Source organism: Mastacembelus armatus, chromosome 8 (assembly GCF_900324485.2).
Source record: "Mastacembelus armatus chromosome 8, fMasArm1.2, whole genome shotgun sequence".
NCBI lineage: Eukaryota > Metazoa > Chordata > Actinopteri > Synbranchiformes > Mastacembelidae > Mastacembelus > Mastacembelus armatus.
The window spans coordinates 20,582,794-20,598,004 of NC_046640.1; the positions used below are offsets into that span (position 1 = coordinate 20,582,794).

The following is a 15,211-nucleotide window of genomic DNA, read 5'->3' on the forward strand; positions in this document are numbered from 1 at the left end:
TTTTACAATAGAGATTTTTAATTGTACAAGGTCATAACTAGGAAACACAAGGTGCAGTCACTTCACTTCAAACTTTATCTGACCATGGGGTTAAATCGTGTGTGACTATTTTATAATCTTTTGCACCATTGGTATCACCAGCGTGTGTCTGTATTTGTTAACAGGTGCGAAGTTTTCAGGTAAGTTATGTATATACCTACAGCTATTTGGCAGCTGAGGCCCAAATCAAAGGGTGAGTGTTACTGCAGGCCATCGGTCACACACACACCTCCTTGCGTTTTGTAATTTATTACTCTGTTTATCCACATATCTCACCAGCCTGACAGGGCTGGACCTGATGTAAGGTCTGTCAGCTTCTGGCAGCAGAGGTGTAAATGTTATCGATGTTATATATGCAGTGTGTGGTGTGTCTCCAATGCACCATTTGTCTAACACATTTATACCATGAGCACATGAGTGACGCAGTGAAGTGTTTCTTGTCTCTGCAGAGCGATGATGGAATTTCAGGCATGTCGATATCAACTTCCTGTGTTTTCAGCCCATCGTTTGGTACAACTTCCTGTCTGACGAGGCTGAGGAGCAGTTTCAGCGCACACCAAGTGAGGGATGATACCCATTAAGGCAGTAAGATACGCACCTCACCATGGCAGAGGAAGCAGAGCGGAAGTTGATTTGTGTTTTCCAGCATTTTTGAGTTTTACAGATGCTCGGCCCCAAAAAACAGTCACATTCCTGAGGTTTGCGGCCACCGTCAGAGGACTATTGTTCGCTGGAGGAGGAGGATGTGTTGGTGGTGTGAGTGACTGAATGAGTGAGCGTATGATCAAGTGACAGACTCGTGTTAATAGTCATCAGCAACAAAACAAAAGAACACACAGAGGACAAAGGTGGGTGCTGACTGAAATAGCAGTAAGGGTGTGTGTGGTTGATGACAGGGTGGTCATCTGTGTACAGCGTGTCCCTGTCCCATGTCATACATAAAAACAGGAAAATAAAAGCACTGGAAGATGTAGGGAGTGCGAGGCGCCTCACGGATGCTTGTGTAACCTCCTGTTCAAAGGCCTTCTGTTTCCTCACAACTGCACATCAGGGAATTCAGGCATTCTGAAACTCAGACACTTATGGCAAAGATACGGTATGTCCTCTACACAGATGTAATCAGCCTGCTGAGGTTCAGCTTCATCCTTTTGCCTTTTTAATGTTTTCTTCTCTTGCTGGGCGAGAGATGAGATGGAATTGATTATAATACAAAGTAAGGAAGGCACAGGTGGGAGCAGCTTCACTGCACACCCACAGGTGTGAGTTTTCTTATTTCTTTATTTTAAAGTCTCAAACTTGTCCTCATGAATCAGCGCATGCTCTGTAACGTCACTGTAACTGTGTTCTAGCTGACGAAGAAGACCCTGAACACAGGCCATGTTTTTTCCTTTTAAATAGCAGTAATGTTTTCTCACTGATGATCAACACGATCAGTGGAAAGAACAGAACGTAAACAGGTTTGAGTTACGTAATAGAGAAGCTGCTCCTCTTCTGCATGGAAGTAAGTAAGTGCCCAGTGTCACACAGACAAACTCTCATTCATTCATTCTGCAAAGCAGGCCCTGGAGACCCACTGCCCTGCTTGTTTTCCTGGTCCAGGTAATCAGCCCTCGAGGAACACTAGACTCTAACCTCAAACATATCCACTACTCATTCTTGACGGCTCACTTTTTATCCGTGTTTGAAAGTGGCCGTTCAGAAGAGCTATGAAGACTTTGGTTTTCCAGTGCAGGCAGACAATCTGCCATATTAACTTAAGCCAGCCTTAAAACAGGTTAACACCAAACACAGGATTGATTAAGACAAACCTAAAATAAATTGTCGGAGCCATGATCATATTTTCTTTGACTGCACAAGTCTGTTAAGGACAAGTTGCGACTTCCTTAACCTGTATGTTTTTGAAACAAATAGAGAAATTGTTTCTTTGGGCCTTGGTTCTAATTAACGTGGAGTTTGTTATGAGTTAAATTGATCCGGACGGTTCGTCGTATTGTTCCAGGGCTTGTGTTGCTGAGACCCAACAAGCCATGTCGTGCTCTGAGGTCAGTCAGTCAGGCCTGAACCGCCTCGTGTCTTTAGTCACAGTCTCTGGTCCCTCAGAGGCAACTGTCATGGTGTTTGACCCCTGTGTGTGTTTGTCACAATCAACAAGCCTCCATGCAAATCTCCCCTGTGTTCTTGTTTGAAGTCCATGGGGAGGGGGTGGGGAGCTGCTCGGACACCCGCGGAAAATCAGGCATCCCACCTCGATGCTGAATTTGGAGATGGTCTGCTGTTTGGAAGTAGTACGTCTGTGTGAGACTGACAGCAGAGTACCTGAATACACAGTTTGGACAGTCACATATGGGAGGATTAAGGATGAGATCCAGATGCTATACAGATACATCGATGCTAATTATGTAAATACAAAGGTCAAGGCCCTTTAAACCCCAAAAAGCTTTAAGACCATAATGACATCCACATACTGTAAACATGGTTCAAATCTATGAGGAGATGTGCTGTGCTTCAAAGTCATTCCCCGTATGATTTTATTTAGACAGGGGAGCAGATGACTCCATAATTAGCGCACACAGCTATGGAAGCTGCTGAGGTGGGGAGTTTTTGCAGCCAAGAGTCAAGTGGGTAAATGTGAAAAACTAACCACAAAGAGAGTGTGTGCCAGAGTTCACCTACAGCACATTTTCTTCCCTGTCTCTATTTACAGACTGAACAAATCTCACTGTGCAACCACTGGGAATGACGCTCGATAGAAAACTGTGAATTTATGCAGGGAATACGACGTCTCTGGAGAGCTGGAGGCGTGTAGACACGACATGACAAACAGGTCGAGTAAATAAATCTTCCTGTGCTGATGAGGTGGGAAAGTCAGAGAGTTCACTGTGTCATAAAAAAGTCAAACTTTCTCAGCGTAACTTCATACGTCTACAAGACTTTGGTGGGAAAAGGACACCACCTGTTTTCTGATTATGAGATGCTGCACTGTACACAGGTTCAACAGGCCACACATATAATGATGCTAAAATTATAAAGACCCACAATATTAACTGAGGTTTGTATTTAGCCTTGTTAGCAGCGTGGCTCTGTGAATGACAGTGTTGGTCTGTCAGTTTTATTTTGGTCCAACACTGGAATATATCTACAGCTACTGCCATCTTTGCAGACTCTTTGTAGCATGCTGCACAGCTCGTAACAACAAAACAGTGGCCGTCTAGGAAAAAAATCCATGGATATAGAAAAAAAAAAAACAGTAACAAGGAATAAATACACAAAAAAATCTATTTATGCACATTAGCTTCTTATACCCATATGAAAATAGCATTAGGTGACAAAGTTATCACAAATATTCCTTTTCACCAAATCTTATAATTAAACAGAGAAATCAGTAACAGTTGTAAGATGTCACAAGGAACATACAAGCCATGTTTTTAATAACTTAAGATGTTTGGCTGATTATGGATTATTAGATACAACTATGCATCACCAGTGTATTTCTATGTGTTGTTACTAATAGAAATAGAAAGGACACAAATACAATATCTACATTTGCAAAGATCTGGCTTTTTGTTGTCCTATGAATCGCCTGTTCATTTACTTGTTTGGAACCTTTATGTTCCAAATGCTAATGAAATGTCATTAAACAGGAAGAGCCACTGGAAATAAAAGATTTGGCAGGTTGGTGTTTCCCTCCTCCCGGAGTTTAAGGAATGCGACTGTTTCTGTCAAAACGTAAGTGGTGAAGCGGCGACGTCTCTCTGTCAAAGAGAGAAAGGAGAGCAAACAGATACATGCTTCTTCTACATGAGTATTGAGATGCATGACAGAAGTGTAGTTAAGGACACACTACAGCACACACTTATGCATACAAGACAAACACATGCATACACGTCTCGACGTAGAATTAAACCCTGCATGATACTGGGAGGTCACAGAAAGTCTTCGTCTTGTTCTGTCTTTCCTTGAACCACCCAGTCACCATGACAGGCTGCATCTTTTATACAGATCTCAACGACAACTTGTTTGCAGTATTTGTAGAGAGAGTTAATCCACAGTAATGGTAAAGATAAATAAATAAACTTAGCACGCAGTCAGGGCGCAGGGATAATGCTATCACCTCTTACTGAGTCAGCACCTGATTTTTGAAACATATCATTTTTACTTTTGTTCTCCAATCACATCTGTGTCTTTCCAGTGTTTGTAATGAGTTAAATGCAATTACATGTGGTTAAAGAGAGACCATCACTGTTTTAATTAATGATATCAGGCCTTGATACTGTAAAATTACACAGCTTTAACTTCCCAACATGCTTATATGATGGTCATTTTAGTCAGCATTAGTTGTCGTTGCAACCTATTGATGATTGTCTCTAAGATTATCAAATCACAATACAACAGATTCTTTCATGGCACCAGAGAGTTAAGTCTACTTTTATGTCCAGTCCGACTGTCGTGATCACAAAATCAAGTCATTCAGCAACAAACGCCGTCATTCAAACCCCGTACGGACTCCGCTCTGTCAGTATACAAGTGCAGTTTCTCTCTGTTGATATCAAAACAAGGTTCCAAGTAGAGTTTAGAAATTGCACTATTTTCCACAGTCCTATGTTGGTGCAGGTTCCTACCCAGGATGTTCTGTGCCTGCACCCGGTTTGTCTTAGGGTGCCACTTCATACCAGCAACTGTCGTTGTAGAAGCAAGTGTTCTCTTTTTTAAAAAAAAAATTTAAAAAAATAAAAAAAGGTCCACCTTTTCTTTATATTCCATCTTCGTCATCTCACCCACCTCTTACTCCATCCAGGTGTAGTTACAGTTTCACCAGACAGTCATTAGTAGTGTTACTGAGGAGATCTCACAGGACGAGCAGGTTACTGACAGGTGAATAAATACTTACACGAAGGGAGTTGATCTGTTTCACCTCCACAAAATGACCCTGAGGGGGAAAATACAGAGAGATGAGCTGAAATGTGGTTTTACATTCAGAGAGTCATAATTTCCTCATTTCTTTTAGTGTTCATGAACACACCTGGGTTTGTTGTCATTCTACATTAGCATCGCTCTCATAGCTGCCTTGCTGATCCGTTTGCGATTCTTCCTCATCTTCCTCTTTTTTTGGGTTGGGCGAGCTGGGGGTCTGGGGCCTGCTGGAGCTGAGGGCTGTTGTGTGGTGGTCGTAGACGATGTTGTCTCTGTAAGAAAAAGAAAAAAAAAAGCCAATGTATGTCACTTTAACTCCTGTGGCTCTGTGAAAACACTCTTATTGTGAAAATCACACACCACACCACCACAGACTTTCAGCCTGTGCTTTTATTGTGATAAACACTGTCAGTTACCTGGTTTCTGTGTTGTTGTTTGCAGATGATGATGTTTCCCATGCAGGTGATGCCGACTGTTTGTCTCCTCCTCTTCTCGTCTCCTCTGCTGCTGCCTCAGCATCTCCTTCTCCTGGTCCAACCTCTTGTGGAGGAGAAGAAGCTCTTTCCTCTCCTCTTCCAGTTTCGCCTCCTCGAGCTGCAGCATCCTCTCCTCCGGAGTCTCATTGTCCCTCCGTCTCGGCTCTGGATTTGGCTCTTTGGTAGGCCGGTAGCTCCCAGCTCCCTCGCTGACGGTTCCCTCAGCAGGACTGAATTTGGCGGGAGGATTCTGAGTAACAGTGTGCTTCACTGAAATGTTCATTTTGTCTTCTAGCCATAATGGGTTGTGTGTCTGGGTGTCTTTTTCCTTGCCCCTGTTTCCCTCATTAATGTTCTCCTTAGTGGCATTGAGCAGAAATCCATCTCCACCTTCAACCGGCTTGTTCTTTACCTCAATATCAACGTTGTCCACTGAGGTTTTGTTGCCGTCTATGATCCGACCATCCTTCCTCTGCACGTTCTCTGGATTGTCACTTTGGTCTTCAGTCCAGTGGATACCAGAGGAGTTATGTGCCCAGTGTGGAGCGAAGAGAATCGCCCCTTCAGACTGAGACGTGTCCTCCCCAGCCAGAATGTACCCCTCTCCAGTCTGAGTGAAAGTGTCTCCTCTGGGGTTCCAGTGCTGATCCAGGAGATCCTCCAGGTCGGCCCTCTGGTTCTGCTTCAGCTCATCCCACTGATGGAGCTCATCCTTGGTGTGCACCTTCGCCTTGACAATAAAATGACAACCAACATTCACTTTGACATTTAACTGCATTTTCACAACAGAAGAAGCAGGTGATGAGCAGATTTTTGAAAACAGTTTTTATGTAATGGGTCCAGTATGGGTCACAGTATTTTTCCAGTTCAAACAACACACAGCATGTAGAGCTTGTGCTGTACCTGTCCCTGCCCGACTCCCTGGATGAGTGTCTGGTTTAGATGCTGGTGGCCGTGATGTCTGCGAGACGATTTCTTCTTGGGCACCGGGAGACGTGGAGCAGGCTGACATCTGCACTCCACGTGATCCAGCACCGACACCACGGCTTTAGCATACGTGGGTCTTTTATTTATGTACTCGATCTTCATGACCTGGAGGTGTTAGGAAGAAGGTGGGAGCATTATAAATCAGCATTACGACTAAAACACGGTGCAGGTTCCACTTTTTATTTGTGCGGATGTGGGTGCTCACCTGCAGGTATCTGGTGTGAGTGACAATGGGGACGCACTGCAGGCTCTTGGTGTTGCAGCAGCCAGAGCAGCGCTGCACCTCCACACAGGGCGGCCACAACAGGAAGTTGGCGTTGCTGCGGTCCAGCATCGCCCTGGTGACCTCAACCACCTCTGTCCGAACTTTACACAGAGCCTGCTGGGCTGGCTGGGCATCTGAGGAAAGAGATGTGACTCGTGACTGCTGGTGTTAATGTCATTGAAAACATATTGGGTTGTAAATATTCTCCTTTATGCTATTTGACTATTTCTCTACATAATAAGTACAAGACACCAATTAAAATACAAATGGGTCTCCTAATGATTATTTTATTATTAGAAATCTAAACACTCTCATGCTGCCAGAGTGTGAGGCCTAATTACATCCACATTAATTTACCATGAGTCCGTGACTCACCTGGCTTGTTTACATGTTTATTTATGAAGCCAAATTTAACATTTTACTCTGCGGTTTATTTATCTCACAAACAACCATCGTGCTTTAGCAGCACAGCATCCACTACAGTTTGTTCCAGCATCTGCGGAGCAATAACAAGCAGGTGGATTATAGTGTGAACCTCATGCATTTCAAATGAGTGCGTACAGTAAGCTATAACTGGAGGAACATGGAGGAAATTACTTTCACTTTGCTTCTCAGAAATTCATTGTTAAATACTCTGCTTCACATCCAGGGATACAAATAAAAGCCACTGGACATGGTTGACATGAGAGTTAATGTTGGGCTATTAGTATCTCATCATGCTAGAGGGACAAAGTCACCCAGACTGTTGGAGATTAATTTAAACATCTGTTTTATCATCACGGTGAAAAAAGGTTAATGGGAAAGATTTTACCGTGTCACTGAAACCATACTGTGACATTAATCAACTCCCAGGAGGCTGAACTGAACATACCGCCAGCCTTAAACCAATGAGGATGCAGTGCTTCTACATTAAAGTGGAAAATCAGGAATCCCCCATACCAGGACTACAACCTGTTTATAGAGTATTAGCAATGGAGTCTCTTGTTTTCAGAGTAAATAATAAATTTCCATATTGAATGCAACAAGAAACCAGCCGTCTGAATAACAGGGAATGAAGGGAATTTAAACAGGGGCTTAGCTCACTCAGGCTCCTTGGTAGTCTGTGACCTCCATTGGCTGCAGACGTCGCATCTTCCTCATCTGAGACAAAACAATAAACAACATATTTGGCCTGAGTAAACTTGGATTATCTGTTCGTTGCATGTGGCAAGTTTTATTCCAAGGCCTTCTAGCGCCCCCTGCATGTGTAGAGATCAAGTCCGTTCATGTGGGTGTGTAAATGCAAGCGTGCACAAGATGATAGAAAGAGGGTGTGGGGGTAGAAAACAGAGAGTGAGAGAGGAGAGCTAGTTTAATAAGTGCTGTTCTAGCTGTTCTGTTTGTGTGGGCTGGTTTTATTACTGGTGATGTTTACTAGTCACAATTAGGGGAGAAAAGTAACTGCTAATTGTTATTGTGTTAGTTCACTCAAACTTTGCACTGGCCACACACATTAATTAGTCCACTCTGGATTGTAGTTTAATGCCATTTAGACTGAGCTGAGTATTGTGCGTCTACAATGCTGTCACTTTCATAAGCACGTTCCTGTTTTAGCTCGATGGCAAAGCCTGTTGCACTTTATTTTGGAAGTATCCCATAAACCCAATAGTGAGACATTTCCTCAACTTATACAGCAATTTTCAACCCTTTAAACTGAACAATACATAATTATATCCTCCGAGTTTCTGCTTTGGTGTATTAATGAATTTCTGTCACATAAGCTCCATTTACAGAAAATTATGGAATCCAGCCGTTTTATAGGCTGGAAAGTCCATTATTTGTCTGGCAAATACATGAAGGCATTTAGACTAAAGCTGTTTAATGAATTAAATGTCATGATAAGCATTTAAGGTTAAACAGAAGCATTTATAATGTTGAGTCTGGTTTCAGTGTGTGTATGAACAGTAAGAGAGTATTGAAGTGCTCTGATCTTTACCTACGGAGTCAGTGAACAGCAGCAGCTGAAGGTCCTCGATGGAGGAGATGGGGCTGTTTCTAACCAGCTCCACCAGAGCTGCAGGCAGAGGGTCCCCCTGAAACACACACATATATGTTCATTCATTTAAAAAAAACAAAGAAATAAGATGCGTTTTACTCTGGACCATCTAAAAACATGACTATGCAAATAAAGGAAAAGAAGATGACGTGTAAGTATTTAGAGATTTTCTCAGCTATTTGAGAAATTCCTGTCCTGTATCCATCCTGCATTGGGCTTTACACAGTTTTCCCTCTGAGGAAACACTGCAGCACGTCTGCATCAACTACAGTATAGCAGGTTCTTCAGTGTGTGTAGCTGAACGGCTGATTACAAATAGTGTGATCAAAATGGCATCCTGACTATCAAAAACCCAAGATCAGAAATTTGATCCTGCTTCACTCGAAATTATACAACGTAAAGACTAACACCCCCAGTGTGTCTGAGTTTGAGGGGCTGTGAAAATACGTGACGCACAAAACTGTTGATTTTTTAACCTTAAAAACCATCTACACTGTTTCATCCTATTATTGTCTCAGTGCAGTGATGAGACGACATTAATATCCAGTTCTGGCTCCACAGGTAAGAGGAGAATGATTTCCTGGTGGTACCTTTTTTTTTTTTTTTTTAAATGGCATCAGCTGAAAACAAAATGATAAGAAAACATTAAGCTCATATTTTTTAACACCATGCATATATTTCCACAGCACCACACTAAAAAAAAAAAAAAAAAAAAAAAACAACCTATATTGTCTTTCGTAGGACTGACTGTGGGTTTAACCCCCCTAACCATGAATGCACAAGAGCGCTGGAGGGGGGGGGGGGGGGGGGGGGGGGGGGGGGGGGGGGCAGAGTATTACCCAAAGCAGACACACAATGGTCACTAAGAGCAGGGTGAATGACTATTGGCGTTGTGTCTTCTCATCTGCTAACATTTAGGGGTCAAAGGAGCCAGGAAGGAGTCAGGAAGTGGGGGAAGGAGTGATACAGGGAGGAGGAGAGAGGGGAGGCGCATCTGAAAGAAAGAGGGATAATAGATGGATAAAGTGGACAGGGATAAGACGTGGGTCGGGACACTTCACATTGGTTTAAACGCAGTGGGTGCGCTTCATTTGCTTCACCAGCTCACGGTGAAATGGACCCAGAGGGTAAATCTGATCTGGCTGCTGCACCAAAACCTTCATACAACTCGTTTTCTAATGAACATACATCAGCACTGGGAAGGTGAAAGCGTGCGCCCTTGTCTTTTTTTTTTTCTCAATACAAACATTTAGACGGTCATTTAAAGGAAACGTGACCATTAATGCGACTGCACTGAGTTTCTGGGAGAAATTAATGAATCCTGGCAGAAAGCAGGTTTTCGCCACAGGAAGCAGCCATCCGTGCACAGACCTGTGTTCTCACCCTGCCCGTACTGTATGCCACCGACTCTCCCCCATTGTTGGCTGCTTTTTCACAGCGTCAAAGTATCCAGCAGGGAAATGCCTGCTGTATTACAATTACATCTCCTTTGCAGAGCTGCTGATGCCCCTGAGGACTCATCATGATTATTTCCTCTCTTTGCCAACGGAGCAAACCTGGCTGCTTGTCTAATTGTGCCTGACGTTAATTATAGGATGTGTGCCTTTGTTCCCAGTGGTGCCTGCTGTCATGATGATTTGTATCTAAGCAGGAAATATTAAATAAACACTTTGAGTCTGGTAAACAAAACAGATGTAAGCAGATGCAAACTGCACTGACAGAATTTCTAAACACGATAATAATGTTCAACATGTCACTATGAGGGATCAGCAAGACGAGCACTAAACTACTGGGGCGAGCTGTTAGACGTCCTGTAAGACGACGCACAACCACATGTTGGAATAAAAAGAGAAGCTGAAACTACAAAATGTTAAAATTGCTAAAATAATCAACTGATAATTGAATCCACTGACTTTTTAGATTGTAAATGAAATGATATTGCCAAGTCTTATGTTTAATGTCGTCCTCTGGAGCCATTTCATTTCCCATAAAGTGGCCAAAGTGGATTTTTCTGTCATAAGAAGTTGAAGTCAGCGAGTTGAACGTTAATATTCATTCTGCTTACCAAGAATCTGAGCAAACTCCAGCTGCATCTGGAGCCTGTTTGATATAATGAGCTCTGCTGATGAAGCAGAGACGGCGACAGCTGTTACATTAGGCTTTATGATAATTGCCTACTGTTAATCTACAGCAGCACACAGACTTTCTGCAGCATCGCCTCTTACAAACCGTCCACAGCTGCAGGGACATACAACACGTCATAAGAATTTATTGTTTCTGCCATACTTCTTGCCATTTCACACGCCCCTAAAACCTGGACTTTGACATAATCCAGTACTTAGCACTTGAAGCGAGCGCCCGTCCCCTGCAGGCCTGTAGGACACACTGAGGAATGCCAGGTCCAGGCGGCGGCTGCAGTGGGCAGGCGAACATCTAATCGTACATAATTAGGGGGTCGGGTTTGCTGCAGGCGCACACGTGTGAGCTTCCACATGCAGTCTGTGAAACGATGCTTACACGTGCACAATACAGGAATGCGTGAATAAATGTGACTTTAATTAATTGTCATAATTTACCCCTGAGCTGGAAAGTCGCCTGATGCAATTTAGTGCATAGTGAGCGTGTGATATGTGGATTCATCCTTTGGTGGTCCACAGCTAAAGGTAGAGTATATGCTCGTTTTAAACAGCACCTATATTACCAGGCTTTCAATTTATCACTCACTCTGCACACTCTGTCTGCTTTCAACCCGTTTCTCCTTATTTAAGAAGGACATGACTGAAACGACAGATTTCACTGCTGCCATACCGTGACTTTAAAATTATACCTGGGGAATTCCTGGTTTTATCCCCCAAAGCCTTTGTAACTTTCTCCTCTAAAAACTTGTCCTGTCAAATTTGAGCTCTCCTTTACATGCGGCGCCTACAGAAGCCATAAAATGAAAAGGGAAAGGGGTGATGACAGGAATTTAAAGCCATCCATCACAGACTGCTATGTTTCACTCCGAAACTGCCTTTATGTGAGGTTCATGGTGACGGTAGACCACATACAGCATAAACTGCATGTTTGTGGATTAAAGGAGGAAGGAAAAACCTATTTGAATGTTTTATGATACAGGAGCTTGTGGTTATATGTTACAGTTCACATCCTGCAGGATGACCGAGGGTTGTGTCCTGTTTGTTGACTTCATTGTCCACCTCCCATGACTGACCTGTTAACTGTGTGTGTTTAAACTTCATTTAGTTTTAGTGACTGATGCTGACACTTCATTATGGAGATGAATTACCAGGGTCAGAAAGGCCAGTTAAAGCTGAATGGAGGCAGAATGACAGAAAGAAAATCAGGTTCACTATGAATCTGAATCTCTTTCTATACAGTTTGTATCTACAGCCGTCAGCATGAAGGTCAAGGAACACATCATCAGCCTTAGCTACGTCCTGGCTTCCTGTTTGACCTCAGCAGACATTTTCACAAGTTTTAAAGTAAAAGTTATTCAGACACATTTGCATTCTAAAAAGTTATTACCCACATGCATAAAACAGCCTGGCTGCAAATACACAAGAAAACAAACATAAAAATCAGCTGAGAAAGTGATTTGCACCGTGTTGACACATGAAAACACAACCTGGCTCATCTTGTCCGGTCATCCGCTGTAACAAACACGTGGTCTCTGCAGCACTGTGTTACAGTCTGAAGCTGCTCTGACTGATTCATGGCCCTGCTCAACATCTGGAACAGCATCGCTTAACCACGTGGAGCATCCAGCTGTAAAAGAGCCTGTCATGGCAGCCCCAGTTTCCTGGCTCATCACCCACAGAGGACGGCCCCTGTATGTGTGTGCCCCTGGGCGTCCATTCATAACGCCACTAAATGGGAGGAATAACAGTTATTTTCTGCGCGGATCCCACCGCCAATAAGTCAGACTCTGGCTTTTGGTTTGAGGCTGGACTGAAGCAGGTGCACTAAGTCGACAGTTTTAAAAATCATGGATTCGACAGACACATTGGTCCGAGAGTCCGGATCATATCTGAATAACGTGAAAGAATAAAACACAGTTGAGTCTGAGGATGTTAAACGTAAAAACATGAGAAATCAAACCACATCTAAGTTTTGGAAACGATTGTTGGGACGTAATTTAAACCGTTTGATTTATGTGGAAACTGACTCTTATTGATTCATGTTCTGTCAGTGCTCGTGTAAAGAAAACCCAGATCATATGTGAGGATCATAACAGACTGCAGGGAAAGTTTCTAACGCCGTGATTGGCGCTGACCCACCTCGGCTGCGCCAAACCGCAGAGTCGCCGCCAGCACCACGAGCAGCAGCTGTAGCCACGAGCTCATCTTGCTGCCCAGCCTCGAGCCTCTTCGACGGACCGGGCATTTATGGAGGCACGAGAGTCCGTCTCTCCTCAGCACTGCGCGCGGGGGGACAGCGGCTCGCCCTGCGGAGCTGTGCGCGCGTAAACGGCCCGTCCGCCCGGTCGTCTCCGCAGCACAGATATCCGGAGGAGGAGAAGGCGCTGGTGCTCTCTGAGCCAACTTGTACAAAACTCCAATAATAAACCTCCAAGCTGTAATTCAGGCGCTTTTCCTCTGCCTGATGTTCAATCTGCTCTGTTTAGTTCACCTTACGCGTGCGTGTGCGTTTTGGTGTTGACAACACAAATGGGTAGAAATGAATTTCATGAACAAAACTCTTAAAGACATTTCCAACGCAAAGGTCCAAACTTCACAAGACACAAAAATCCACGCGAGTCAAAAAAGTAGGTGAAGTTTAAAACATTCCAGGGATCCTCCGCTTTCTTTTTAAAAATCCACTTTTCTTTTCTTTAACCGTGATGCGTCCGAAAAGTCCATCTCTCAGGCTGAGCGTGTGAAATAGCGTCGCAGGTCAGGACGGGAGTTTGCGGTCCTCTTCTTCCAAGGAGTCTTATCAATACGCAAAGCGCTGTGTGGCTCGGTGCGCCTCAGCCCTGGACCTGCCTGATTACGCAGCGGCGGTGGTGGCGGCGGTGGTGAGGGGAAGAGCAGATTTCCACAAGTCTGCTGCTGGTCTGCTCCGCAGTATCTCTCTCCCGCCCCCTGTCTGAGGAACTGGTGATAATGCGCACACAAAGAAGCGACATTAGCCCACGAACTGCCGCCTCACAGCAGCAGCTCTGAGCAGCATTTCCTCATTTATATTCCTGAGCCCGGGCCAGGTCCTGTGGGCTTTTCAGTCCAGCTCAGTTTTGTTGTTGCTCCGTTTTAAAGTTTTACAACAAATTAATTTTCAACATTCACTTTTCCATTTTAGACCACTTCATACTAGTTTTATTCAGCTAGTTACAGACAATACCATTAGTTAAAACCACATTAGTAAAATACACTGGTATTAATAATCCAATAATTTAATATACAGCACTCACAGACCCTTTTTCTGCACAATGTCTAGTTTCACTTTTAATGTTTTTAGTGCATTTGTTTTCTTTTACCTGATTTTTAAAGTACTTCTCCATTGTGGTGCCATTATTATTAATATTGTTGCTAAAGCTCATAGACACCTATTTTTCCATTATATCATATATTAAAATTGTGGTTCTGATGGACAATTAATTAGTTTTAATGAAACAAAAACATTTTAGAAAAACTTTCCAACAGTTTCATCAACTTGTCCTCATTTTCATTCACAGAGTTTATGTAAAACTAAAGATGCTTTAAGCAAAGTCAACACAGCCTAAATTCAGCCCATTGCATAACAGGCCTATTGCTGGAGAGGTCATAGGGATAGTTGCCATGCCAACTGGCTCCTCTTATTACCACAGCATCACCACTGGTCGGGACACACAAGGTGTCTCTAAATATCACAGGAGTTATTCTCAGACTCCTGACCTTCGACGGTCGCTTGTGTTTGGGGAACATTTTTGAACAATGGCCGACGGTGACTCCGCGTGTTCAAACCCAGGCCCAGAAATAGCAGATCAGCCAGCCGAGCTAGTGGTCTTTAAATGGCTGGTAATGTTGTATGACAGGGGGAACAGAACAAAGTTTTCATCATGGAAATAAAAGTTTTAAAGGAAAGAGCACATTTTCTCAGACTGTAGCTGTGAGGCCTGTCCCTTCACTCAGTAAAATCTTTTCCTTTAGTTAAGTCATGGCCCAGTGAATAATAGGATGCCATTGTTTTCCTAACAAGAGTCAGCGGAGGAAACAGCCTGAGGTACGGATCTATATTTACACTGCGTTTCATATTCGTATGTTTGGGCAAAGCCGATGGCCGTATGGACACTTAGGACGCCAGAGCGAAGTTACACTAAGGGAACTGGTGAAATAACGTGTTTCTAGGGGAGTGGAAGCATCGGTGAATATAATCCTGCCATGTATTTCCAGAAAAGATGACAATTAAATAGATGTTTTGATTGTGTTTCCCATGTGTGTTAATTTTAGGTCTGCACACATCAAAGCATATTTCATTTTACACTCAGGTTGTAGCTTCCAAACATGAGTCTGTGGTGTG

General features: G+C 43.5%; 1 protein-coding gene across 3 annotated transcripts; it reads right to left on the reverse strand.

Annotated features, from left to right (window-relative positions):
• Window positions 1–1,901: 1,901 nt before the first annotated feature.
• pdgfbb (platelet-derived growth factor beta polypeptide b) lies at window positions 1,902–13,833 on the reverse strand. 3 transcript variants are annotated; one of them, XR_003296709.2, is made up of 9 exons: window positions 12,991–13,833; window positions 8,654–8,750; window positions 7,762–7,818; window positions 6,619–6,812; window positions 6,330–6,518; window positions 5,367–6,156; window positions 5,060–5,222; window positions 4,928–4,966; window positions 1,902–2,355 (listed from the first exon to the last, which is right to left on the reverse strand). XR_003296709.2 is itself a non-coding variant. In XM_026325192.1 (8 exons), the coding sequence occupies exons 1-7, from the start codon at window positions 13,054–13,056 to the stop codon at window positions 5,077–5,079; spliced, it is 1,539 nt and encodes a 512-aa protein (XP_026180977.1). In that variant the 5' UTR covers window positions 13,057–13,833; the 3' UTR covers window positions 3,298–4,966; window positions 5,060–5,076. The 3 variants fall into 3 exon arrangements, 2 of the variants coding, with proteins under 2 accessions (XP_026180977.1, XP_026180978.1); XM_026325192.1 differs by lacking the exon at window positions 1,902–2,355 and having other exon boundaries at window positions 3,298–4,966; XM_026325193.1 differs by lacking the exons at window positions 1,902–2,355; window positions 12,991–13,833 and having other exon boundaries at window positions 3,298–4,966; window positions 8,658–8,750.
• Between the last annotated feature and the right edge of the window lie 1,378 nt (window positions 13,834–15,211).

Coding starts and splice junctions, on each gene's coding strand:
- pdgfbb (XM_026325192.1), bottom strand. CDS start 13,056: ATGAGCTCGTGGCTACAGCTGCTGCTCGTGGTGCTGGCGGCGACTCTG. Junction 8,751..12,990: donor TGCGGTTTGGCGCAGCCGAG/GTGGGTCAGCGC, acceptor TGTGTGTTTCAG/GGGGACCCTCTGCCTGCAGC. Junction 6,813..7,761: donor CAGACTACCAAGGAGCCTGA/GTGAGCTAAGCC, acceptor CTCTTTCCTCAG/ATGCCCAGCCAGCCCAGCAG.